The 25144-nt window shown below is 42.7% G+C and overlaps 2 protein-coding genes across 2 annotated transcripts; both read left to right on the plus strand.

Moving 5' to 3' along the window:
* The first annotated feature begins 250 nt into the window (after positions 1-250).
* sgta (small glutamine rich tetratricopeptide repeat co-chaperone alpha) lies at positions 251-15350 on the plus strand. Its single transcript, XM_053322703.1, has 12 exons — positions 251-357; positions 5621-5766; positions 7953-8056; positions 8957-9047; positions 9139-9238; positions 10014-10118; positions 11441-11576; positions 11857-11919; positions 12078-12115; positions 12413-12637; positions 12748-12871; positions 14569-15350. The coding sequence occupies exons 2-11, from the start codon at positions 5667-5669 to the stop codon at positions 12857-12859; spliced, it is 1074 nt and encodes a 357-aa protein (XP_053178678.1). The 5' UTR covers positions 251-357; positions 5621-5666; the 3' UTR covers positions 12860-12871; positions 14569-15350.
* Positions 15351-19404: 4054 nt separating this feature from the next.
* LOC128362066 (zinc transporter ZIP3-like) lies at positions 19405-21302 on the plus strand. The gene is made up of 2 exons (XM_053322704.1): positions 19405-19687; positions 20199-21302. Exons 1-2 carry the CDS (start codon positions 19481-19483, stop codon positions 20952-20954), a joined length of 963 nt encoding a protein of 320 aa, XP_053178679.1. The 5' UTR covers positions 19405-19480; the 3' UTR covers positions 20955-21302.
* The last annotated feature ends 3842 nt before the right edge of the window (positions 21303-25144 follow it).

Here is a 25144-nt window from a genome sequence, read left to right on the forward strand (position 1 = left end):
ACCTCAAACTGTACTACAGTAAAGTACTAGTACCTCAAATTGTACTACAGTAAAGGACTACTAATCCAAATAAACTGAGTCATAAAACATAAGAAAATAAAGTTCGAATTTAAGTAAATTTACCGAGTTACAAGCTACCTCTGCTTTTATTCTGAAGGCCACTTGTCTGTAGTCCCGGTCCTTTATGTAACTTGACGCAAACATGCGCCACGGGGATTACCGTCGCCTTCACTCTACGTCATCATCTACGCGCCAAGCTACTTAGCTAGCAGAGTGACGGCTAGAAAGTACTAGAAGGAGAGCTGACGTTACCTGTCGTTACCGGGACGATCCTCAACTGTAACACGGAGACAGCTGGTAGGAAACACTCACGAGACTGTTACAATGCTGGATGTGTGCGCGTGCCGGTGTTGTTTTATACGTAGGCCGCGTGACAAGTCAAGGAAATGTGATCCACGAGCTAGTTAGCCGTTAGCTTCAATAACACGTCATGCTGTGTGTGTGTGTGTGTGTGTGTGTGTGTGTGTGTGTGTGTGTGTGTGTGTGTGTGTGTGTGTGTGTGTGTGTGTGTGTGTGTAAAAAATTGTATAAGTGTGTGTATAGTGTGTAAGTGTGTGTGTGATAGTGTGTGTGATAGTGTGTTAGTGTGTTAGTGTGTGAGTGAGAAATTGTGTGCGTGAGATAGTGTGATAATGTGTGTGTGTGTGATAATATGTGTGATAGTGTTTGTGTGTGTGTGTGAGATAGTGTGTTAGTGTGATAATGATCGTGTGTGTGTTAGATAGTGTGATAGTGTGTGTTAACCGTTTATCACGCTGTACATCGTATAAAGTAACATAATGTCAAGAAATGCAACTTTTAAGTTACACAACGTAAAGTAACATCTCGTAAAGTAACGTAAAGTAACATCTCGTAAAGTAACGTAAAGTAACATCTCGTAAAGTAACATCTCGTAAAGTAACGTCGACATTGAAACAACCGTCAGAAACTCCTCTTCTATTATACTATCTACAATATAACCTAACCTAACGCAACGTAAAGTAACATAACTTAAAATAATGCTAAGTAATATATCGTAAAGTCACGTAACAAAGTAGCATAATGTCGGGTAAAGTAACGTAAAGTAACATCTCGTAAAGTAATCAAACGTAAAACGCGTAATGACCTAATATCTCAAAATGTATTAGCATCATTATTTTAAGATAGTTTCACATTATAATGACTTGTATAATTTTTCCCACGTAGAAATAAGTACGTAAATTATAATAAGAAAGATGTGCAGAAGTAAAAGTCGTGAATAAATAATCAGTCGTGATGTTTAAAGATGTTTCTACGTGTTGTTTGAACTGAACCTTAAAGCAACCGTTTACTTTTAAAAGTGTATTTTATTTATATCAAAGTAACCTCTCCCTTTAAACCCAGTCAGCTGATGATGATGATGTCATTGTTAGCCATCAGCTGTTAGCACGCTGAGCTATACTTAGCCGGAGCTTCCAGAATATTCCACACAGGATCATTTTCATCTTTCATCTCATTGATTTGTTTGTTCCAGAAACAGAAAAGTATGATTCAGTTTCCTCTCCCAGCAGGACGGAGATAATCTAATCTGATCTGCTTCCTGTTTAAAACACACAGAAGGAAGGAAGGAAGGAAGGAAGGAAGGAGGGAGGGAGGGAGGGAGGGAAGGAGAAAGGAAAAGAGGAAGGGAGGAGGGAGGGAGGAAAGAAGGAAGGAAGGAGAAAGAGGGAGGAAGGAAGGAAGGAAGGAAGGAGAGAGGGGGAGGCAGGAGGGAAGGAGGGAGGAAAAGGAAAAGGAAAGGAAGGAGGGAGGGAAGGAGAAAGGAAAAGAGGAAAGGAAGGAAGGAAAAGAGGGAGGAAGGAAGGAAGGAAGGGAGGAAAGGAAGGCAGGGAGGAAGGTAGGAAAGGAAGGAAGGGAGGGAGGAAAGGAGGGAGAAAGGGTGCTGCTTCCTGTTTAAAACACACAGAAGAAGGAAGGAAGGAGGGAGGGAAGGAGAAAGGAAAAGAGGAGAGGGAGGGAGGAAGGGAGGAAGGAAGGAGGGAGGAAGTCAGAGTTTCCAGTCAGAGTTTACTGAAGGAGTCTGCTCTTCATCCTCTTCATCCTCTTCATCCTCTTCATCCTCTACATTCACAGCTTTCTTTTCTTAATTAAACACTTCAGTTTCCTCTTAAATCTTTAATCTTTTTATTCCAGCAGTGGATTACCGGCTCGGCTCTGACGTCACACATGCTGTTATCTACAGAACGTTAAAGAACATTAAAGAACGTTAAGGAACATTAAAGAACGTTAAGGAACATTAAAGAACGTTAAGGAACATTAAAACAACCGTCAGGAAATCCTCTTCTCTTTGGCTGAACATTAATTTAACCAAGAAACATTTAAATGAGGAAGAAGGAGGGAGAAAAGGAGGGAAGGAAAGAAGGGAGGGAGGAAAGGAAAGAAGGGAGGGAGGAGGGAATGAAAGGAAGATGGATGGAGGGAGGGAGGAAGGGAAGAAAGGAAAGAAGGAAGGAGGGAGGGAAGGAGAAAGGAAAAGAGGAAGGGAGGGAGGAAAGGAAAGGAAGGAAGGAAAAGAGGGAAGGAGAGAGGAAAGAAGGAAGGAGGGAGGGAGGGAGGGAAGCAGAAAAGATAAGTGGAAGGGAGGGAGGAAGGAAGGAAAGAAGGACAGAAGGAATGAAGGTAGGAGGGAGAGAGGGAGGGAGGGAGGGAGGAAGGAAAGAAAGAAGGAAAAGAGGGAGGAAAGGAAGGAGGGAAGGAGAAAGGAAAAGAGGAAGGGAGGAAAGGAGAGGGAAGGAGAAAGGATAAGAGGAAGGGAGGGAGGAAGGAAGGAAAGAAGGACAGAAGGAAGGAAGGTAGGAGGGAGAGAGGGAGGAAGGAAGGAAAGAAAGAAGGAAAAGAGGGAGGAAAGGAAGGAAGGAGGGAGGGAAGGAGAAAGGAAAAGAGGAAGGGAGGAAAGGAGAGGGAAGGAGAAAGGAAAAGAGGAAGGGAGGAAAGGAAAGGGAAGGAAGGAAGGAGAAAGGAAAAGAGGAAGGGAGGAAAGGAAAGGGATGGAGGGAGGATTACCGGCTCGGCTCTGACGTCACACATGCTGTTATCTACAGAACGTTAAAGAACGTTAAAGAACGTTAAGGAACATTAAAACAACCGTCAGGAGATAATCCTCTTCTCTTTGGCTGAACATTAATTTAACCAAGAAACATTTAAATTAGGAAGAAGGAGGGAGAAAGGGAGGGAAGGAAAGAAGGGAGGGAAGGAAAGAGGAAGGGAGGGAGGAAAGGAAAGAAGGGAGGGAGGAGGGAAGGAAAGGAAGATGGATGGAGGGAGGGAGGAAGGGAAGAAAGGAAAGAAGGAAGGAGGGAGGGAAGGAGAAAGGAAAAGAGGAAGGAAAGAGGGAGGGAGGAAGAAGAAGGGAGGAAGGTAGGAAAGGAAGGAAGGAAAAGAGGAATTTAACCAAGAAACATTTAAATGAGTATAAACTGAGTTAGTAGTGGTTCCTGTTCCTCCTCCAGGATCCTCAGCACAGGACAGAGGGCTGTTTAAAACACACAGAAGAAGGAAGGAAGGAGGGAGGGAAGGAGAAAGGATAAGAGGAAGGAAGGGAGGGAGGGAGGAAGGAAAGAAAGAAGGAAGGGAGGGAGGAAAGGAAAGGAAGGAAGGAAAAGAGGGAAGGAGGGAGGAAAGAAGGAAGGAGGGAGGGAGGGAAGCAGAAAGGATAAGAGGAAGGGAGGAAAGGGAAGGAAGGAAGGAGAAAGGAAAAGAGGAAGGGAGGAAAGGGAGGGAGGGAGGATTACCATTAAAGAACATTAAAACAACCGTCAGGAAATACTCAACATTAATTTCACCAAGAAACATTTAACCTTCCTTCCTACCTTCCTTCCTTCCTTCCTTCCTTCCTCCCTCTTTCTTTAATTTTTCCGTTGTTCTTCCCTTCCTTCCATACTTCTTTCCTCTTTTCCTCCCTCCCTCCTTCCATCCATCCATCCTTCCATCCATCCATCCTTACTCCTTTCCTTCTTTCCTTCCTTCCATCCATTCATCCTTCCATCCTCCATCCTTCCCTCCTTACTCCTTTATTTCCTTCTTACCTCCCTTCTTTCTTTCCTCCCTCCCTCCCTCCTTACTCCTTTCCTTTCCTCCTTTCCTTCCTTCCACCCATTCATCCTTCCATCCTCCATCCTTCCCTCCTTACTCCTTTATTTCCTTCTTACCTCCCTTCTTTCTTTCCTCCCTCCCTCCCTCCTTACTCCTTTCCTTTCCTTCTTTCCTTCCTTCCATCCATTCATCCTTCCATCCTCCTTTCCTCCCTCCCTCCTTTACTCCTTTCCTTCCTTCCATCCTCCTTTCCTCCCTCCCTCCTTTACTCCTTTCCTTCCTTCTTTCCTCCCTTCCTTGACCTGAGGAGAACAGGAGGGTTAAATGAGTATAGATGGAGTTAGTAATGGTTCCTGTTCCTCCTCCAGGATCCTCAGCACAGGACGGCAGCTCGCAGGGATTAACGAGTCTTTTAATAAGATAGAAACTGTTCACGAGTCAACGATAAGCCGATATCTGCCTTTTTATCCGTTAAACTAAATCTTACTTTAAGACTTTTATTCTGCTGCTGACGTGAGACGCAGCGTTAAAACTGACAAGATGATTTGTAAGGATTTATTCCCAAATACGCTGAGGAAAGTAACGTTATAGCAACGCAGAAAACAGGGAACACAACATTAAGTAACGCAACGTAAAATAACGCAATGTAAAGTAACATAACACCAAGTAACGCTATGTAAAGTAACGCTATGTAAAGTAACGCTATGTAAAGTAACGCTATGTAAAGTAACGCTACGTAAAGTTACGCTACGTAAAGTTACTCTATGTAAAGTATAACGTAAATTAACGCTATGTAAAGTTACGCTACGTAAAGATACGCTATGTAAAGATATGCTATGTAAAGATACGCTATGTAAAGTATAACGTAAAGTAACGCTATGTAAAGTATAACGTAAAGTAACGCTATGTAAAGTATAACGTAAATTAACGCTATGTAAAGTTACGCTACGTAAAGATACGCTATGTAAAGATACGCTACGTAAAGTATAACGTAAAGTAATGCTAGGTTAAGTATAACGTAAAGTAACGCTATGTAAAGTATAACGTAAAGTAACGCTACGTAAAGTAACGCTATGTAAAGTATAACGTAAATTAACGCTACGTAAAGTTACGCTATGTAAAGTATAACGTAAAGTTACGCTATGTAAAGTATAACGTAAATTAACGCTACGTAAAGATACGCTATGTAAAGTTACGCTATGTAAAGTATAACGTAAATTAACGCTACGTAAAGTTACGCTACGTAAAGTTACGCTACGTAAAGATACGCTATGTAAAGATACGCTATGTAAAGTATAACGTAATGTAACGCTACGGAAAGTATAACGTAAAGTAACGTTACGTAAAGTTATATAATATTAGCTGCTCTCTCTGATAGCTGCTAACTCTCTGCTGTGTTTTAGCTGCTCTCTCTCTCTCTGCTAGCTGCTAGCTAACTCTCTGCTGTGTTTTAGCTGCTCTCTCTCTCTCTCTGATAGCTGCTAGCTAACTCTCTGGTCTTGTTTTGCAGGTCTCTCTCCATCAGTGAGCACAGAGAGGTCTGAACCTCCGTCACCATGACAGACAACAAGCGTCTCGCCTTCTCCATCATCCAGTTCCTCCACGACCAGCTCCAGTCTGGGAACATCACCTCAGGAGCTCAGGAGAGTCTGGAAGGTGAGTCCAGCATTCACAAAAGTCCAAAATGGATGTGGACTGAATTATCGATTAATCATTATTTAAATAAATATCAAGAATGCCATGAAAATACAAAATACAGCGTGTTTTTCCTCAATGAAGTCTTTATTCCGAGGAGAGCTAACAGTCCAATAATAATCCTCTTAGACAAGGCTTAAAAAAAGAGTCAAACCTCTTCAGATATCAATCGCTACGGCGACAAGACATATTAGTTTGCAGAGAGAGAGGGAGAGGGAGGAGGAGAAGAGAAGAAAGAGAGAGAGAGAGAGGGAGAGAGACTATTTAACTAGAGCCTCATAAAACAAGAGCAACAGTGAGTCATTGTTTAACATTGCCTTGACCTCTTCATGGGTTACGTTTGATATCTACAGCAGCTCGTGGCCATCTCAGTATTCTCCTAAAACAATCATCAATCAAGCTCCTCCTCAGTCAGCACAGCAGAGCAGCAAACAGCAGCAATAACACACGAGAGCAGCTGAGCAACACAAACTGCAGCTTTTAACAATTTAAACTCTGAGCTGCAGAAAATAACTCTGTGTTCAGTTTCTCACCTCAGAAACCCTGCAGCTGCTTAGCGTGTTGCTGCCAACCTCTTTATTAATATTAAAAAGCTGCTCACGCACGTCTCTCTGCTGGCAGCCACCTTCATCATGAACATTTATCTTAACTGTCCGTTATGTGTCATGTAGGGCTGTCAAACGATTAATTTTTTAATCGAGATTAATCGCAGTTTCCATAGTTAATCACGATTAATGGCGTTTTGAATGTCATGTTTAAAATCCTGTTATTTTCCATTTGAAGGCAGTTTTAAGCCCATAATGTAAAGCATTTCTTACCAGAGTGTCTTAACTGGGAATCAATCACGGCTCTGCTGCGACTCCCACACTCCAAAATGGTCCTTTGGTGGAGCTGAGGCTGGCTTGGCTGCACCTGGGTGTTTAGCGTGGAGGTGCTAACTCAAACTCCACGTACTCCGGTGGTAGTTAAACTCCGTTTGACACAGGTTGCATTTTACTTTTGACTTGTCAACTGAAGCGTCTGGAAGTGTTTTAAAGTTAAACAAGCCGTTCAAAAGTCCAGTAGCTCTCTTACTTTCCATCAGCGCGGTAGGTTTACTGCAGGAGGCCACTTCAAAGCATAGCGCTACAGCTAGAGGAGCCGTCTACGGGGGAGTAGAAGGGACAAAAAGGCTTGCAACTAGGCATGGGCCGGTATGAGATTCTGGCGGTATGACAACCATAAGCAAAAAAATCACGGTTTCACGGTATGGCGGTATTGCGCAATAGCTCTAAAATGTTCCTAAAAGGAAGAAAAATAAAGACAGACATGTTAATTTAGCCTGAATCTGTAATGACAGTGTGAGGGGTCGTGATACTCTACGCTGCAGCTGCTCCACCTGAGGGGTTTCTGACCAGCACTTCCTGTCTTTGACCAGCACTTCCTGTCTTTGACCAGACTAAAAACAGCTCATACCTCAAGAACGGTATGAGGAAGGAAAGGAAGGAGGGAAGGAAAGACGGAAGGAAGGAAGGAAGGAAGGAAGGAAGGAAGGAAGGAAGGAAAGGAGGGAAAAGGGATTAGGAAGGAAAGGAAGGAGGGAAGGAAAGACAAAAGGAAGGAAGGAAAGGAAAGGAAGGAGGGAAAAGGGATTAGGAAGGAAAGGAAGGAGGGAAGGAAAGACAAAAGGAAGGAAGGAAGGAAGGAAGGATTTATATGACCAGACCATAAACAGCTCATACCTCAGGAACGGTATGACAGAAAATTTGGCGGTTTCGGTTATCGTGGCTTTTTCAAATCGCGGTATACCTTGAACACGGTTATCATCCCATGCCTACTTGCAACATTAAAATGCCATTAAAAAAATTAACACGTTATGGATTGCATTAATGTAATCACGATTAACGCGTTAACGCTGACAGCCCTAGTTTCATGTTGTATTTCACTGGATTAAAGACACTGGTGAACAGTTTACTACAGTAAGAGACTAAAAGTAGGTTGGACATCTTTGCTATTCATTCATTTTAAAGTGGATTATGAATCGAGAGGAGTGACGTGTACAAAATTAACAAAAATGTCGAGTGTTCTCTTTTATTATGTTTGATTTGTTAGAGCAGGACATGAAGCTGATTTATTTCACGTGGATCTTGTTTCTTGTTGCTCTGCAGTCGCTGTTCAGTGTTTGGAGACGGCGTTTGATGTTTCAACCGATGACCAGACTCTTGCCGTCCCCATGACGTTACCAGAGATCTTCAACGCAGCCACAGCGAAGGTTAGAGTCAGACTGGGGATTTCCACCGGGTCCGTCAGCGGTGCTGAACGGCTGCGCTACGGTTTAGCTCTGTCCTCTGCCCGGTGTTAACTCACACCGGGAGCGTTACAGCAGTGGAGCTCTGGGAGAGAAAGCTGCCTTTTAAAATGAAGTTGCACTGTTAATACAGTAATTACGGCAGCCCAATCAAATCCGAATGAGTGCCTTTAGTCTACCGTAATTACTGTAGTAGCTAGTCTACAGTAATTACTGTAGTAGCTAGCCTACAGTAATTACTGCAGTAGCTAGTCTACCGTAATTACTGTAGTAGCTAGTCTACAGTAATTACTGTAGTAGCTAGTCTACCGTAATTACTGCAGTAGCTAGTCTACCGTAATTACTGTAGTAGCTAGTCTACTGTAATTACTGTAGTAGCAGCACAACTAAACGGCCCGGTTTTGTTAACTTGCTCAATTTTGGTTGATTTGGTAATTTTCTTAGATGTTTGTGCTGATGTCATGTGTCAGTAGCTACGTAGCTAGATGGAGTCTTTATCTGTCTTTTTTATTCCTGTTTGCTGCTGAAATACGATCGGGAGGCTGCACGGGTTGTTTTATTTTGAAAGACGGAGACTTCCTGTCTGGTGCAATCTGCTCTGTTGAGCTTGCCGCGAGTTAGAAACAGCTCCGTCAAAAATAGAAATGCTGCGGATTGATAGCGCTGCTGAGACGCTCCCGGTGGAAACACTCTCATTGGTTAGAGAGGCATCTATCAGCTCCGGTGACGGACTTGGTGGAAATTGGGCTTCAGAGAAACAGCTCGGTTTGATCAGGTTTACACGCTCGTAGCATTTATTATTAGTAGTAATGTGACGTATTTAAAGGCAGTGATCGTGATCCAGGACATTTGTTTGTGTTGCAGCTTCCAGCTCAGTCGCAGGTCAACAACAACGCCCCCCCGAACTCTGTGAGCGACGACCAGAGAGCCGAGGCCGAGAGGCTCAAGACTGACGGTGAGAAGAAGTTTGTCCCAGTTCGTAAAGTGACGGCTGTGATTTTATTCATTTCATTATAATTTATATAATCGTGTTTCTGTCTTCTCAGGAAACGATCAGATGAAAGTGGAGAACTTTGGAGCTGCGGTTGAGTTTTACTCCAAGGCCATCGCGCTCAACCCTCAGAACGCCGTCTACTACTGTAACAGGTGAGCTAGCGTCATCGGTCTGATCGGATCCAGAGACGAAGTTTAAGTTGTTTCAAAGTTTACGAGCTTTTAACTTTTAATATATGAGGCGACTTTGTGGTTAAACCCGACTTTACTGAAATAAACGCAACATAAAATGACGTTAAATAATTTAAGGTATAGTATCGCAACGCAAAGTATCGCAACGTAAAGTATCGCAACGTAAAGTATCGCAACGTAAACTTATTTAAGGTAAAGAAACATATGTATCATAATGCAAAGTAACGCAGAGCAAAATAAGTGTAACGTAATGTATCATAACGTAAAGTAGCGTAACGTAAAGTAGCGTAACGTAAAGTAGCGTAACGTAAAGTAACGCAACGTAATGTATCATAACGTAAAGTAGCGTAACGTAAAGTAGCGTAACGTAAAGTAGCGTAACGTAAAGTAGCGTAGCGTAACGTAAAGTAGCGCAACATAAACGTGAAGTAGCGCAACGTAAAGTATCAAAATGCAAAGTAACGCAACATAAAGTAATTTAAGGTAAAGTAACGCAACGTAAAGTATCATATTGTAAAGTAACGCAACGTAAAGTATCATATTGTAAAGTAACGCAACGTAAAGTATCACTGACTTACTAAATAAACCCGACTTACAGTGATTCCCGCTGAATTATGTTTGAATAAAAGTGATTGAATTGTGTTTAATTGTTGTGTGTGTGTGTGTGTGTGTGTGTGTGTGTGTCTGTGTGTGTGTATATTTGTGTGTGTGTGTGTGTGTGTGTGTGTGTGTGCAGGGCTGCAGCGTACAGTAAACTGGGGAACTACGCTGGAGCAGTGCAGGACTGTGAACAAGCCATCAGCATCGACCCAAACTACAGCAAAGCTTACGGGAGGATGGGGTACGAAACTAAAACCTTCTCTAGCTAGTAGAACCTTCTCTAGCTAGCAGAACCTTCTCTAGCTAGTAGAACCTTCTCTCAGCCGCTAGCAGAACCTTCTCTAGCTAGCAGAACCTTCTCTAGCTCTAGCTCTCTAGCTAGCAGTTAAATTATGATACTTAAAAATAAAAATTCAGTTTAAATATTTTCAGATATTCTGCAGTAACTGGATATCTGAGTTTAACCTTCCTGTCGTCCTCCCGGATCAAATTGACCTCATCTGTTTTGACTGTTCCTTCCTTCCTTCCTTCCTTCTTTCCTCCCTCCCTCCTAACTACCTTCCTTCCTTCCCTCCCTCCTTCTTCCTTCCTTCATTCTTTCCTCCCTCCCTCCTACCTTCCTTCCTTCCTTCCCTCCTTCCTCCCTCCCTCCCTTCCTCCTTTCTTTCCTTCTTTCTCTGTTCCTTCTTCCTACCTCCCTTCCTTCTCTCCCTCCCTCCTACCTTCCTTCCTTCCCTCCTTCCTTTTCTTCCTTCTTTCTCCCTTCCTTCCTCCTCCCGCCTTTCCTTCCTTCTTCCTCCCTCCTTTCCTCCCTTCTTTCTCTGTTCCTTCCTCCTTCCTTCCTTCCTTCCTTCCTCCCTCCTTTCCTTCCTTCTTCCTCCCTTCCTCCCTCCTTTCCTTCTTTCTTCCTCCCTTCCTAACTTCCTTCCTTGACTCGAGGACAACTATTGAAGGGAAATAGTTAAGAAGGGAGTTCTTCATGTAGCTTGATCCTCGCTCATTAAGAGCTTTATATGTAAGGAGGAGAAACCTTAAAGTCAGTTGTGTAACTAACAGGAAGCCAGACGTGCTGCATTAACTTAACTGGTAATGTGTCTTTATGAAATCCTACCTTCCTTCCTTCATTTCTTCCTCTCTCCCTCATTTCCTTCCTTCTTCCTCCCTTCCTTCCTTCCTCCTTTCCTTCTGTCCTTCTTTCTTTCCTTCCTTCCTTCCTTCTTTCCTTCCTCCTCCTTTCCTCCTTTCCTTCTGTCCTTCTTTCTTTCCTTCCTTCCTTCCTTCCTTCCTCCTTTCCATCCTTCTTTCTCTGTTCCTTCTTCCTACCTCCCCTCCTTCCTTCCTCCTTTCCTTCCTTCCTCCTCCTTCCTTCCTCCTCCTTCCTTCCTTCCTCCTCCCTCCTTTCCTTCCTTCTTTCTTTATATGTAAGGAGGAAAAACCTTAAAGTCAGTTGTGCAACTCAACAGGAAGCCATACGTGCTGTATTAAACCTGGATTAACTGGTTCTGTGTCTTTATGAAACCTTCCTCTGATGATGATGATGATGCTTTGTGTTTCCTGTTGCAGTTTGGCTCTGGCCAGCCTCAACAAGCACACAGAAGCAGCTACGTTCTATAAGAAAGCTCTGGAGCTCGACCCCGACAACGACACCTACAAAGCCAACCTGAAGATCGCCGAGGAGAAGATGGAGACGTCCAGTCCAGTAAGAGAAGAAGAAGAAGAAGAAGAGCAGTGATGAAGAGTTCAGAGATGATGTTTAGAGACTGTACTTAACACTCTCTCTCTCTGTCTCTGTCTCTGTCTCTCTCTCTCTCTCTCTCTCTCTGTCTTTCTCTCTCTCTCTCTCTCTCTCTCTCTCTCTCTCTCTCTCTCTCTCTCTCTCTCTCCCTCTGCCTCTCTCTCTCTCTCTCTCTCTCTCTCTCTCTCTCTCTCTCTCTCTCTCTCTCTCTCTCTCTCTCTCTCTCTCTCTCTCTCTCTCTCAGACAGCGGGGATGGGAGGAGTAGATCTGGCCGGTTTGCTCAGTAATCCCGGCTTCATGAACATGGTGAGACTTCAGATATTTAGTGACTCATGTCTGGCAGCAGTCAGTGATCCTTTTCCTCCAGAGGGATCATTCAGTTTGATCTGGTATTGGTCTGGTATTGATCTGGTATTGATCCGGTATTGACCTGGTAATGACTGTCTGTCTCTGTGTCTCTGCAGGCGTCGTCTCTGATGAGCAACCCTCAGGTTCAGCAGATGTAAGCTGCTTCCTGTCTGTCTCTCTGTCTGTTTCTCTGTCTGTCTGTCTCTCTCTCTCTCTCTCTCTGTCTCTCTGTCTCTGTCTCTCTCTCTGTCTGTCTGCCTGTCTCTCTCTCTCTCTCTCCGTCTCTCTCTCCGTCTCTCTCTCTCTCTGTCTCTCTCTCTATGTCTCTCTGTCTCTCTCTGTCTCTCTCTCTATGTCTCTCTCTCTCTATGTCTCTCTCTCTCTCTCTCTCTGTGTCTGTCTTCTTGTTGGTTTCTCAGTTGGATTTATCGTCTCCTTTCTTCTCTTCCAGGATGTCGGGGATGATGTCAGGAGGACTAGGAGGTGGATTAGGAGGAGGACTGGGAGGAGGACTAGGAGGTGGACTAGGAGGAGGTGGACTAGGAGGTGGAGGAGGAGTAGGAGGAGGAACAGGCACCGGCGCTCCTCCAGGAGCAGCTGCTGGAGCCGCTGGAGCCGCTGGAGCCGCTGGAGCTGCTGGAGCTGGAGTCGGAGATTTATCGGGACTGATCCAGGCGTACATACCTACCTTATTATTATAAATATACACATTATAGATGCTTTAAACTGACTGGTGTGTGAATGTTAACGTGTGTGTGTGTGTGTGTGTGTGTGTGTGTGTTACAGAGGGCAGCAGTTTGCTCAGCAGATGCAGCAGCAGAACCCAGAACTCATCGAACAGCTGAGGAGTCAAATCCGCAACCGAACGCCAAGCGCTGGCAACGAGGAGCAGCCATGACACACACACCTGGTAAATATACACACACACACACACACACACACACACCTGGTAAATACACACACACACACACACACACATACACACCTGGTAAATACACGAGGCATGGGCCGGTTACCGGTTCCAAGCTAAACCACTGTATGAAAAAGTCACGGTTTCAAAACCACTAAAATGTTCCGTCACACCGTTCCTGTGGTATGATACAGTCTGTGGTATGATACAGTCTGTGGTATGATACAGTCTGTGGGTATGATACAGTCTGTGGTATGATACAGTCTGTGGTATGATACAGTCTGTGGGTATGATACAGTCTGTGGTATGATACAGTCTGTGGTATGATACAGTCTGTGGTATGATACAGTCTGTGGGTATGATACAGTCTGTGGTATGATACAGTCTGCGGTATGATACAGTCTGTGGGTGTGATACAGTCTGTGGTATGATACAGTCTGTGGGTATGATACAGTCTGTGGGTGTGATACAGTCTGTGGTATGATACAGTCTGTGGTATGATACAGTCTGTGGTATGATACAGTCTGTGGGTATGATACAGTCTGTGGGTATGATACAGTCTGTGGTATGATACAGTCTGTGGGTATGATACAGTCTGTGGGTATGATACAGTCTGTGGTATGATACAGTCTGTGGGTATGATACAGTCTGTGGTATGATACAGTCTGTGGTATGATACAGTCTGTGGTATGATACAGTCTGTGGGTATGATACAGTCTGTGGTATGATACAGTCTGCGGTATGATACAGTCTGTGGGTATGATACAGTCTGTGGGTATGATACAGTCTGTGGTATGATACAGTCTGTGGGTATGATACAGTCTGTGGTATGATACAGTCTGGGGTATGATACAGTCTGTGGGTATAAGCAGGGTTTTTAATGTGACGTCTGGTCAGAGAGAGAGTGGAGGTTCCTCAGGTCGTGTGCAGCTGCAGCGTGAAGTACAACCCCTCCCGTACTCCGGTTGCTGATACAAGCAGGTAGCTCTGCAGGCTGTATGATGGCTGAAGGAGGCGAGCCCCCCGAACTTTCCCCCCGTTTAAAAGCGCCAAGTCAGCTGTATTTATACTTCGGCTACCATTAAAAGACAAACAGCTGTGGTTTGGAGGAAGAAGGTAACGGACAGTAGCAGCGCGAGGAGGCAATACATCCTATATGATCGTGAGCAAGTCTCCAAAAACTGTTGAGATTCAGTTTTAAGCTCCTGCTGCATTTATTTCTGATCTTGAGCAACAGGTTCAGTGATTGCATTTATTTGCATTTTGTGTTTTTTCACTAAAAATAATTAATTTATGTCGTGACTTGAGTTGCAGGTTTAGCCTCAGTTAAAGGACTGCACTTATTTTTTATTATTATTTATTTTAAATACATATTTACTAAAAATAAAAGACCGTTCAATGGGGGGGGGGGGGGGGACATTTTTTTTTGGTTTTAAATACAGACATTTCAAAATATCACATTTTATAGCCGTAATCATGAAACCGTGAAACCGTGATATTTTTACCTAAGGTTATCATACCGTCAGAATCTCATACCGGCCCATGCCTAAAATACACACACACACACACACACATATCAAGACACACACACCTGGTAAAGACACACACACACACACACTTGTATATAAAGACACACACACTTGGTAAAGACACACACACATAAAGTAGGTCCCGACTTCTTCTTCTGTCTTTTTCAGGTCAGACAGGTTTGCGTGAGGAAGAGGAGGAGGAGGAGCAGGAGGAAGAGCAGCAGACCGACCTGTCCTTTTTTCTTTTTGATTATTTTTGGATCGTTATAACTCGAAGGACTAAAAGGAAGTTATTATTATTATTATTATTATTTTTTCCATCACTGAATAATTCCTGCATGAGAGAGGCCTCCCGCTTCATCCAGGAGCCACGTCACCAAAAACACCCACTTCCTGCGGCTCTGTGTGCTTTTCAGGAGGAACATTTGGACATAACGCTTTGCTATCAAGTCTAAAGTTGAATTAATAGAATAAATATGAATATTAATATTAATATTAATAATAATGCTCCAACAGGAAACTGGACCCAGATGTGAAACAGCTGCAGTGAGGAAGCTTTAAATGTCTGTTTCTTTCTTCTGAAAACTACACAGTGTAACTTTAAATGCAATTTTTTTGTCCAATACCTTGTTAATGATGGATCTGACTGTGTGTGTGTGTGTGTGTGTGTGTGTGACTGTGTGTGTGACTGTGTGTGTGTGTGTGTGTGTGTGTGTGACTGTGTGTGTGTGTGTGTGTGTGTGTGTGTGTAAGTGTAAGTGAATATCAGGGTTAATTTAGTGTAAATGGCAGTAATCCTGTGTATGTGTGTGTGACTGTGTGTGTGTGTGTGTGCGTGTGTGTGCGTGTGTGTGTGTGTGTGTGTGTGTGTGTGTGGCGTCCGGGAGGCAGAGAGAGCTGTTCAGACACAGTTTTGGGAATTAAAACGCACCTCAACATTTTACACCCTCCTTCCTGTCTGATGTCTGCGTTCCTTTATAAATCTGCTAGAAGTGATATTTTTACTCCACTTGACTTCCATCATAAACACAAAGTGAACTCAACTCTGACTCTTCATCATGTTTTCACTTCATCGTGTTTCTTCCACCTGCTGAGTATAAAGTCTAATATTCATCTCTTTTAGCTCTGTGTTTACTCTCCACCAGCTCCTGAGAGAAATATCTAAAGCAGGGGGGTCAAACATGCGGCCCGTGGGCCAGATACGGCCCGCCGAGGGGTGCGATCCGGCCCACTTGCCATCCTGTGCTCTTTCCCTTCCTTCCATCTGTCCGTCCTTTTTTTCCTGTCTTCGTTCCTTCCTTCCTTCAATCTGTCCTTCCTTCCTTTCTTCCTTCTGTCCTTCCTTCCATCTGTCCTTCCTTCCTTCCTTCCTTTCTTCCTTCTGTCCTTCCTTCCTTTCTTCCTTCTGTCCTTCCTTCCATTCTTCCATCTGTCCTTCCTTCCTTCTGTCCGTCCTTTTTTCCCTGTCTTCGTTCCTTCCTTCCTTCCTTCTGTCCTTCCTTCAATCTGTTCTTCCTTCCTTCTGTCCTTCCTTCAATCTGTCCTTCCATTCTTCCTACTGTCCTTCCTTCAATCTGCCCTTCCTTCCATTCTTCCTTCCATCTGTCCTTCCTTCCATTCTTCCTACTGTCCTTCCTTCCATCTGTCCTTCCTTCAATCTGTCCTTCCTTCCTTACTTCCTTCCATCTGTCCTTCCTTCCTTTCTCCCTTCTGTCCATCAGAAATGTTCTCTGAGAGCTGAGAGAACCAGAACATTTAAACAATGAGCTGAAACTCTGTGAAGCTGAGAGGAAGCTGCAACGTTCTGCTTCTGCTTTCAGACAAAACTGAACTTATTGTAATTTGGCTGAATGATAAAAGCCAGAAGTTCTAATTAAGGAAAAGCCGTTTGGGAGCTGAACTAAGCCAAATGATGTGGTTCCCTCCAAAGAACCTGAACACCTGTAATTACTACAAATCCCATAATGTTCAGACTCCGTCATAAAGAGCTCGTAGTTCTCTGTTACCTCACTGAGACACTGCAGAGACCAGATCTGCTCTATGTGGAAAGAGCCTTCATGTAACTTCTATATAGTTTTAGTAATCCTTCTGTCCTTCCTTCAATCTGTCCTTCCTTCCATTCTTCCTTCTGTCCTTCCTTCCATTCTTCCTTCTGTCCTTCCTTCCATCTGTCCTTCCTTCCTTCCTTCTGTCCTTCCTTCCATTCAGAAGGTTTTGGAATATTTCTCCTTTCCCAAAATGTGTCACTACCAAAACACACAACATATAGTATAATTTAAAAAAAGGGCTATATTAACTGCTTATTTTTATCTTATAAATGTCATTTTTTGGCAATTTTATTAAAAGGTTTTCAGAGGTGAAACACTAACAATTAATATTTTAACAATATTGTGTGGGTTAGGGTTAGGTGTTTTACTTTTAATTCATTAGATTTCTTTGTAAAGAGCATAAACTTGATCATACTGATTTCAAACTTTAGGATCTATTAGTTTTAATACATATTAAACCTAACTCTACCATAACATCTTAGTTGATAACTCAGTGTACTTTATATAAAGGTTTAGATTTGGCCCATTTGTTTTTGTGGATGTGAAATTTCCCCAAACTCAAGAGTCAAAACTAACTGACAGAGGAAGCACAGGTCTTTGTCTTGGTCATCATAATAAATAACAATATGTTTTTCCTGGAAATTAATCATTCTTCCTGTTTTCTCTTGCACAAAGTGTTGAACATCATTCCAAAAAGTTTTACTGTAAGTGCACAATGATAAAATAAGTGAGAAATGGTTTCATCTTCAAGTCCACAAAAATCACATATCATGCATATTCAATGTCTAATTTAAATCTTTCAAGGGTTTTCTTTGCAGGGTAGATTTGATGTACAATTTTAAACGAGATTTCTTTCACCTTATTATTGAAACAGAATTTTTCACCAACCAACCAACCAACGATGCTTTATTCCAGTTAATTTCTCCAAATTGTGCAGCCCATTTAGTTTGACCTCTAGGTAGAATCTTGGTTTGTAAGCAGCTTCTCAAAAATCTGTTAGAGCAGGGTCTTTTTTTAATATCTACTCCGCCCACAAAAATATCCTGAGTATCAAAGTAAAGGTAATATTAGTGACGACTGGTGACGCAATGTTTACGTTTAGTCAAAGACGGAGGAGGAAGCGGGAGACTGACCAATCAGCGCGCAGGGATTCTTGTGACGCGACACGGAAGTAGCTTCATACACCTGCTGTACGGAGACGGAGGCTCGGACAGGTAAACGCGTCACACGTCACCTCTGACTCATTTATAAGCTGTTACGTGAGCGTTTCTTTACCTGTGCTCGCTGCTGTGACTGACTGACTGAGTGACTTTCCTCACAGCGGCTGTGTGTCAGTTTGAACCGCTGTTAGCCGCTAACAGCTAACGGAGGCTACAGTTAGCAGCAAGTTAGCCGCTGTTACCGGAACTGCCACCGGAAGCCGGAACAGCCACCGTAAGTGGGCGGATTTGATCTTTAACGTAAACACCCGAAAATCTGTCAAAGAAACCGTAAAAAAACATTAAATCATACGTTAAATATTTTATCTGAATCAGAAGTGACGTCACAATAAGAGATGCTTAAAGTAATCATATATTATTTATTACTAGACGTTTATTCTGAAGCTCCTCACAGGAAGTTCGGCGTAACCGCGGGAGCATGACGTTTGTGTTATTAACGGTTATTAACGGCTACTAACGGTTAACGGTTATTAACGGTTACGAGGCTCTCAAGTTTCATGAAACGCGTGGAGTGAGATTACACTGACTCTAAATTGTGTGTGTTTTAATCCAATAAAAGTCAAATTCAGCTAAATGTAATAAATAGTTTTATCTAAACATTTAAAAACAAAAAGAAATGAATCAATAAGGAAAAGATTAATGAGTCTCTTAACCTTAAAACACTGTTCATATTCAGACTGTTCACAGCATCCCGCCATAATAACTAACCGTTCATTAATAATTCATCATCAGTCACATAAACACATGAATCCTTAATGAAGCTTCAGAGAGCAGAGAGTTTATTCTTCAGATTTTACACTTTGTATTTATGGAGAAAAAAACATGAATTGTATTAAATAGATAGATATTTATTGTCATTGCATATCAAAATGTGAAGAATGTCACAGTTGTTTTAAATGTTTTGAATAAATATGGGTCAAACATTTATGAATGTATGAATGAATCAGATTTTAGATAGATAGATTAGATATTTCAACTTCTTAAAAACATTTCAAACCTGTGGCTGGTAGGTTACTAATGAGGAACAGCTGTGAACTCGCTGTTCATTTATGATATATTAATGTGTGTGCGGTGGGATCTATCACTGCTCAGTGTGTGAACTAGTGTGTGTCACAGTCAGTGTGTGAGACTTGAGAGCTGTGTTATAATATTCATAAATAATAAAGGGACATTGTGCGTTTTGTGGGCGTGTAGCTGCTCGCTTATCAAAGACAAACTGGAAAATCCAGTTTGAAGCTTCAGAGGATCAAATGTTTTTAACAGCAGCACACATTTCCTCCTTTGAGTCTTTGTCTTTGTCTGCCTGAAGACAAATATATAAACTACAAGCAGTAAAACTAAAAACTAACAGCAACAATGGATAATAAAAGTGATGACTTACTGTACTGTGTAAAGTCTGAGGCCATCACCATCATACACAGAAAATACAGTAAATATGTGCTCAAAATGTAACATTCATTATTAAATATTATTATTATTAATTGAGGCTCCGTTTAGCCAGGTTCCTGCTGTTGCTCCGGTGTAAGAGGAGCTCTGAATATTGTTTATACTTTATGGTTTATTAACAGTCAAAATTGATCCAGGAGGACAAAAGTTTATTCTGGTTTATTCTGCTCTCCCTGTTGACTCTGTGTCTTTCTGTCCCTCAGTAGAAGCTGAGATGTCCCGGCAGCAGCAGCAGCAGTAGAGTCCAGCAGCAGTAGAGTCCAGCAGCAGTAGAGTCCAGTAGAGTCCAGTAGACGCTGCGCTGCCGTGTCTGTGATGTCGTGGCGTTCGATGCTTTGTCAGCGTTAGCGTGTGCAGAGCGTCAGGATGCAGATCCTGGTGGTGAAGCTGCTCGGCCTGCTGGGATTGTTCGGCCTCATGCTGGCCGGCGTCCTGGTGCCGGTGCGCCTCCTGCTGGTGGACTACGACAAGGCGCACAGATACAGGAAGGCTCTGTCGCTCTGCAACTCGTTTGGAGGAGGCGTCTTCCTGGCGACATGCTTCAACGCGCTGCTACCAGCCGTCAGAGATAAGGTACACACACACACACACACACATGTTTGTCTTTCCATACTTGTGAGGACTCCTCATCAACATAATGCATTCAGGAAATGAGGGCTGCACGATATGGACAAATTATCGTATCACGATATCGATACGATATGACTGATTTCACACTTGTTTGAAATTTAAAGTGCAACAGTGAAAATTAAGCTCAATAATAATACTTGTTACTCAACAAATAACTACAGATAAAAAAAACATAAAAAGCTGCATTGAAATGAAAAAATAAAAATTCTGCAACCTCTACTTGGCAGCAAGTGAAAGATAAAAATAAATACATAGAACCACTGAGACGGTCAGACAGATCATTTGAGTTTTTATAATGTTAATAACTCTTTAAATAAAAACTACAACTACCGTCTTTCACATTTTAATTATAACATAGAAAACAAAGTTCCAGCATGTTTGTATAATAAAGAGAGACGAGCCTCTCCCAGCAGACACACGGTATGAGCTCACATCGTTGGTGTTTGATCGTCAGGTGGACGATGTGTTCCGCCAGCTGAAGATCAGCAGCGATTATCCGCTGGCTGAGACGATGATGATGGTCGGCTTCTTCCTCACCGTGTTCGTGGAGCAGGCCATCCTCACCTTCAAGAAGGAGAAGCCGTCCTTCATCGACCTGGAGACCTTCAATGCCGGCGGCTCCGAGGCCGGCAGCGACTCCGAGTACGACACGCCTTTCATCTCGCCGGCGCGGAGCTCGGCGGGCGGTGGCAACGGTGGCGGCCATCGCTCACACGGACACCAGCACGGACACTTCAGCCCGGCCGAGCTGGCGGGGGCGGGGCCTCTGCGCCTCGCCAGCCTGGTCCTGGCTCTGTCGGCCCACTCTGTGTTCGAGGGTCTGGCGCTCGGTCTGCAGGAAGACGCCGCCAAGCTGAGCAGCCTCTTCCTGGGCGTCGCCGTGCACGAGACGCTGGCCGCCGTGGCTCTGGGCGTGAGTGTCGCCAAGGCGTCGCTCGGCATGAAGGACGCCGCCAAGCTGGGCGTCACGGTGAGCCTGATGATCCCGCTGGGCATCGTGGTGGGGATGGGCATCGAGTCGGCTCAGACGCTGGCGGGCGCCGTCGTCTCCGTGGTGCTGCAGGGATTCGCCGCCGGCACCTTCCTGTTCGTCACCTTCTTCGAGATTCTGTCCCGAGAGCTGGACGACAAACAGGACCGGCTGCTCAAAGTGCTCTTCCTCATCCTCGGATACGCAACGCTCGCCGTCCTCGTCTTCATCAAGTGGTGACATCATCGCTGACACGTACGGCAAGACCAAAGGAAAACTCCCGTCTGTCGGCTGTGAGAGGAAGAAACATCAACACAGACTATTAATTCTGGTTATAATGAAGTTGTGTTCATTAATCATCCATCTGCTGATTAGTTTCTCAATTAATCCATTCATTTATTTCCCCACAGTCATTAACCCTTAAACAGGCAGGAGTGGAAAATGAGATATATAAAAAAAAAAACATAATTTGATGTTACTAGTTTTCTTGTTGGAACCTAAAGTAAACAATTTCCACGAATATTTTTATATATATTTATATTTCATGGCTAGTATTTCCACCAGGATATGTTGCCCCTATTAACTTCTAAACATGGTCCCAACGGTAAAAACTATTCAATGTTTTATTTAATAAAGAGAAGTGAGATATTCTTGCTTTCTCTGCTCATTAATGTCACACATACTCATTTCTAAACTGATTTTTTTTAAGTATAAAACCTACATCAAGCATTAATTCTACCAATTCAAGGCACATACTATTAAACAACAACCACCGTAACCATAGTAACAGGGTGTATCTCCTGGTGCACGTTGCCTGTTAAAGGGTTAAACTTCAACCAACAATCTAAAGAACCCAAATCTGCTGAGTTTATCATGCAGGACACAGAAAAGCATGAAATGATCAGATTAGAGAAGCTTGGAGCAGGTCGTTGGTTACAGCTCTGACTGTCGGGTTGATTTTCAGCGGTGAAACGTGAGTGATGATCTTTTTGTTTTCTGATCATATTCAAAGGAACAATCCGACATTCAGAGAAACAGGTTTATTTGCTTCCTTGCTGAGAATTGAAGCTCACACTAACGAACCAGCGCCAGCTACACTAACCAGAGTGTCATATTTAACTTTTAAATCTCAGCAGGAAAGAGAAGAAACCTGTTTCCCAAAATGTTGAACTGTCCCTTTAAGAGCTGTTCAAGGTTCATTACTGAAATCTTCGTCTACATAAGGGGTGTCAAACATGAGGCCCGAGGGCCAGAACCAGCCCGCCGGGAGGTCCAATCCGGCCCAGTTTCCTTCTTCCTCTTTTCCTTCCTTCCGTCTGTCCTTCTTCCCTTCCTTCCTTCCATCTGCCCTTCTTTCCTGACTTCCTTTCTTCCTTCCTTCCATCTGACCTTCCTCCCTTTCTTCCTTCCATCTTTCCTTCTTTTTTCCGTCTGACCTTACTACCTTTCCTCCTCTCTGTCTTCTTCCCTTCCTTCCTTCCATCTTTCCTTCCTGTATTCTCCTCCTTCTCCTTCTTCCATCTGCCCTTCTTCCCTTCCTTCCATCCTGTCTTCTTTTCCTTCCTTTTTTTCCTTCCAATCGGTCTTCCCTTCCTTCCTTCCTTCCTTCCTTCCTTTCTTCCGTCTGTCCTTCCTTCCTTCTTGTCTTCTCTTCTCTTCCTTCCATATGTCCTTCCTTCCTTCTTTCCTTCCATCTGTCCTTCCTGTATTCTTTTCCTTCTCCTCCTTCTTTCCTTTCCTTTCCTTCCTTCCTTCCATCTTTTTAATGATCCGGCCCACATGAGATCAGATTGGTCTCATGTGGCCCTTCAATGAAGATGAGTTTGACACCTCTGGTCTACATTAACTTATTTTTCGGAAGTGTGGAAACCTAACCCTTTTCTCATATAGCCAAAATAAATTAAATATATATCAGATAATAATCAATAATCTGCGCTAGTCCTTTTTGTCTCAGGTATTGAAGGATAGTTTAGATAATCTCATGTGAAGTGACGTTACGATGAACATCTGATATTTACAAAGTGTGTATCTGTCCATTTTGACTGTTCCTTCTTTCCTTCCTTCTCTCTTTCTTTCCTTCTTTCCTTCCTCCATCCCCCTTCCTTCCTTCATTCCTTCCTTCTGTCCACCATTCCTCCCTCCCTCCTTATTCCTTCCCCCTTCCCTCTTTCCTCTGTCCTTCCTTCCTCTTTTCCTTTCTCCCTCCCTCCTTCCTTCCCTGTTCCTTTCTTCTTTCCTCCCTCCACCTCCCTTCCTTCTTTCCTTCCTCCATCCCCCTTCTTCCTTCTGTCCACCCTTCCTCCCTCCTTCCTACCTTCCTTGCTTTTCATTCTTTCCTTCCTCCATCCCCCTTTCTTCCTTCCTTCTGTCCACCCTTCCTCCCTCCCTCCTTATTCCTTCCCCCCTTCCCTCTTTCCTCTGTCCTTCCTTCCTCTTTTCCTTCCCTGTTCCTTCCTTCTTTCCTCCGCCCTTCCTTCCTTCCTCCCTTCCTTCCATCCTTCCTTCCTTGACTCAAGGACAACAGGAGGGTTAATGAAACTTCACTCTGAGCTGTTTTCTTCTTTTTTTTATAAACCTGCTGAATCTAGAAATGAAGAAGTTTTTTCTACAGTCCAATGATGAAGATGTAAACCCATAAAATACACTAAAGACCTTTAAAATAGAGATAAGAGATATATAAATATAAATATATAAATGTGCATCTTTTTTTTATTTTTTTGACATGTTCATTGCTGTGTGTTCATATTGTGATCTGGTTTTGTATTTATGACGCTTTGTTTCATATTTTGAGGTTTTCATGCAGTCATTTGTGTCACGTTTGTTATAAAGTTTGAATTATTGGACACAAATCTGCTCTGAATGATCTGTGTAGCTGCTGGATGTCGCACTTCCTCCACCAGCTTGTCTCTTGCTTCTGAAGTCTGAACGTGTCTCATGAAGCTGTGATGAAGCTCGTCAGAAGAACATAAAGATCATTCATGTTGATTTCCTAAAAACGGCTCCGATGTGCTTCTGTTCATTCAGGAAACCAGAAGATCTACTTCAGATATCAAAATAAAGGTACTCGTACTTTACTGTAGTACAGTTTGAGGTACTAGTACTTTACTGTAGTACAGTTAGAGGTACTAGTACTTTACTGTAGTACAGTTAGAGGTACTTGTACTTCACTGTAGTACAGTTAGAGGTACTAGTACATTACTGTAGTACAGTTAAAGGTACTAGTACTTTACTGCAGTACAGTTTGGAGGTACTTGTACTTCACTGTAGTACAGTTAGAGGTACGTGTACTTTACTGTAGTACAGTTTGAGGTACTAGTACTTTACTGTAGTACAGTTAGAGGTACTAGTACTTTACTGTAGTACAGTTAGAGGTACTTGTACTTCACTGTAGTACAGTTAGAGGTACTTGTACTTTACTGTAGTACAGTTAGAGGTACTAGTACATTACTGTAGTACAGTTAAAGGTACTAGTACTTTACTGCAGTACAGTTTGGAGGTACTTGTACTTCACTGTAGTACAGTTAGAGGTACGTGTACTTTACTGTAGTACAGTTAGAGGTACTAGTACTTTACTGTAGTACAGTTAGAGGTACTTGTACATTACTGTAGAACAGTTTGAGGTACTAGTACTTCACTGTAGTACAGTTAGAGGTACTAGTACTATACTATAGTACAGTTAGAGGTACTAGTACTTTACTGTAGTACAGTTAGAGGTACTTGTACTTTACTGCAGTACAGTTAGAGGTACTAGTACTTTACTGTGGTACAGTTTGAGGTACTAGTACTTTACTGTAGTACTGTTAGAGGTACTTGTACTTTACTGTAGTACAGTTTCAGGTACTAGTACTTTACTGTGGTACAGTTTGAGGTACTAGTACTTTACTGCAGTACAGTTTCAGGTACTTGTACTTTACTGTAGTACAGTTTCAGGTACTTGTACTTTACTGTAGTACAGTCTGAGGTACTTGTACTTCACACATACAGTACATACTAGCACGATAACCCAAAATCAGAAAGTAAAAAGTTTAGTTATTCACAACCAGGCAGTCACAATGTTTAGTATAATATCTAATAACTGATTTCCTCATAATAAGCCTTTATGTATCCCATCATTCTCTGTGCACATGACACATTTTTTCATTTTATTTCAAGATTTATTTTGGAAATGTTGCCTTTATATAGTAGTTAACAGCGGAGACAGAACAGAACATAGTGAATAAATGGTATTCATAAAAAATGTTGATATTACATAGTGTTATGTACAAAATAGTGTAAAGTGTGTCGAGTGAGAGCTCTAAGGCAAGGCCAAGTGTTGATTTCAAAAGTGGCAAAATACTGTATATGAATATTTATAACCATAACCTTAATTATTGAAATGCTTGGTAATAAAATAAATCTAAAATATATAGTTATATAGATAATGGCAGTAA

The sequence above is a fragment of the Scomber japonicus genome, chromosome 7 (genome assembly GCF_027409825.1).
Source record: "Scomber japonicus isolate fScoJap1 chromosome 7, fScoJap1.pri, whole genome shotgun sequence".
Classification (NCBI taxonomy): domain Eukaryota; kingdom Metazoa; phylum Chordata; class Actinopteri; order Scombriformes; family Scombridae; genus Scomber; species Scomber japonicus.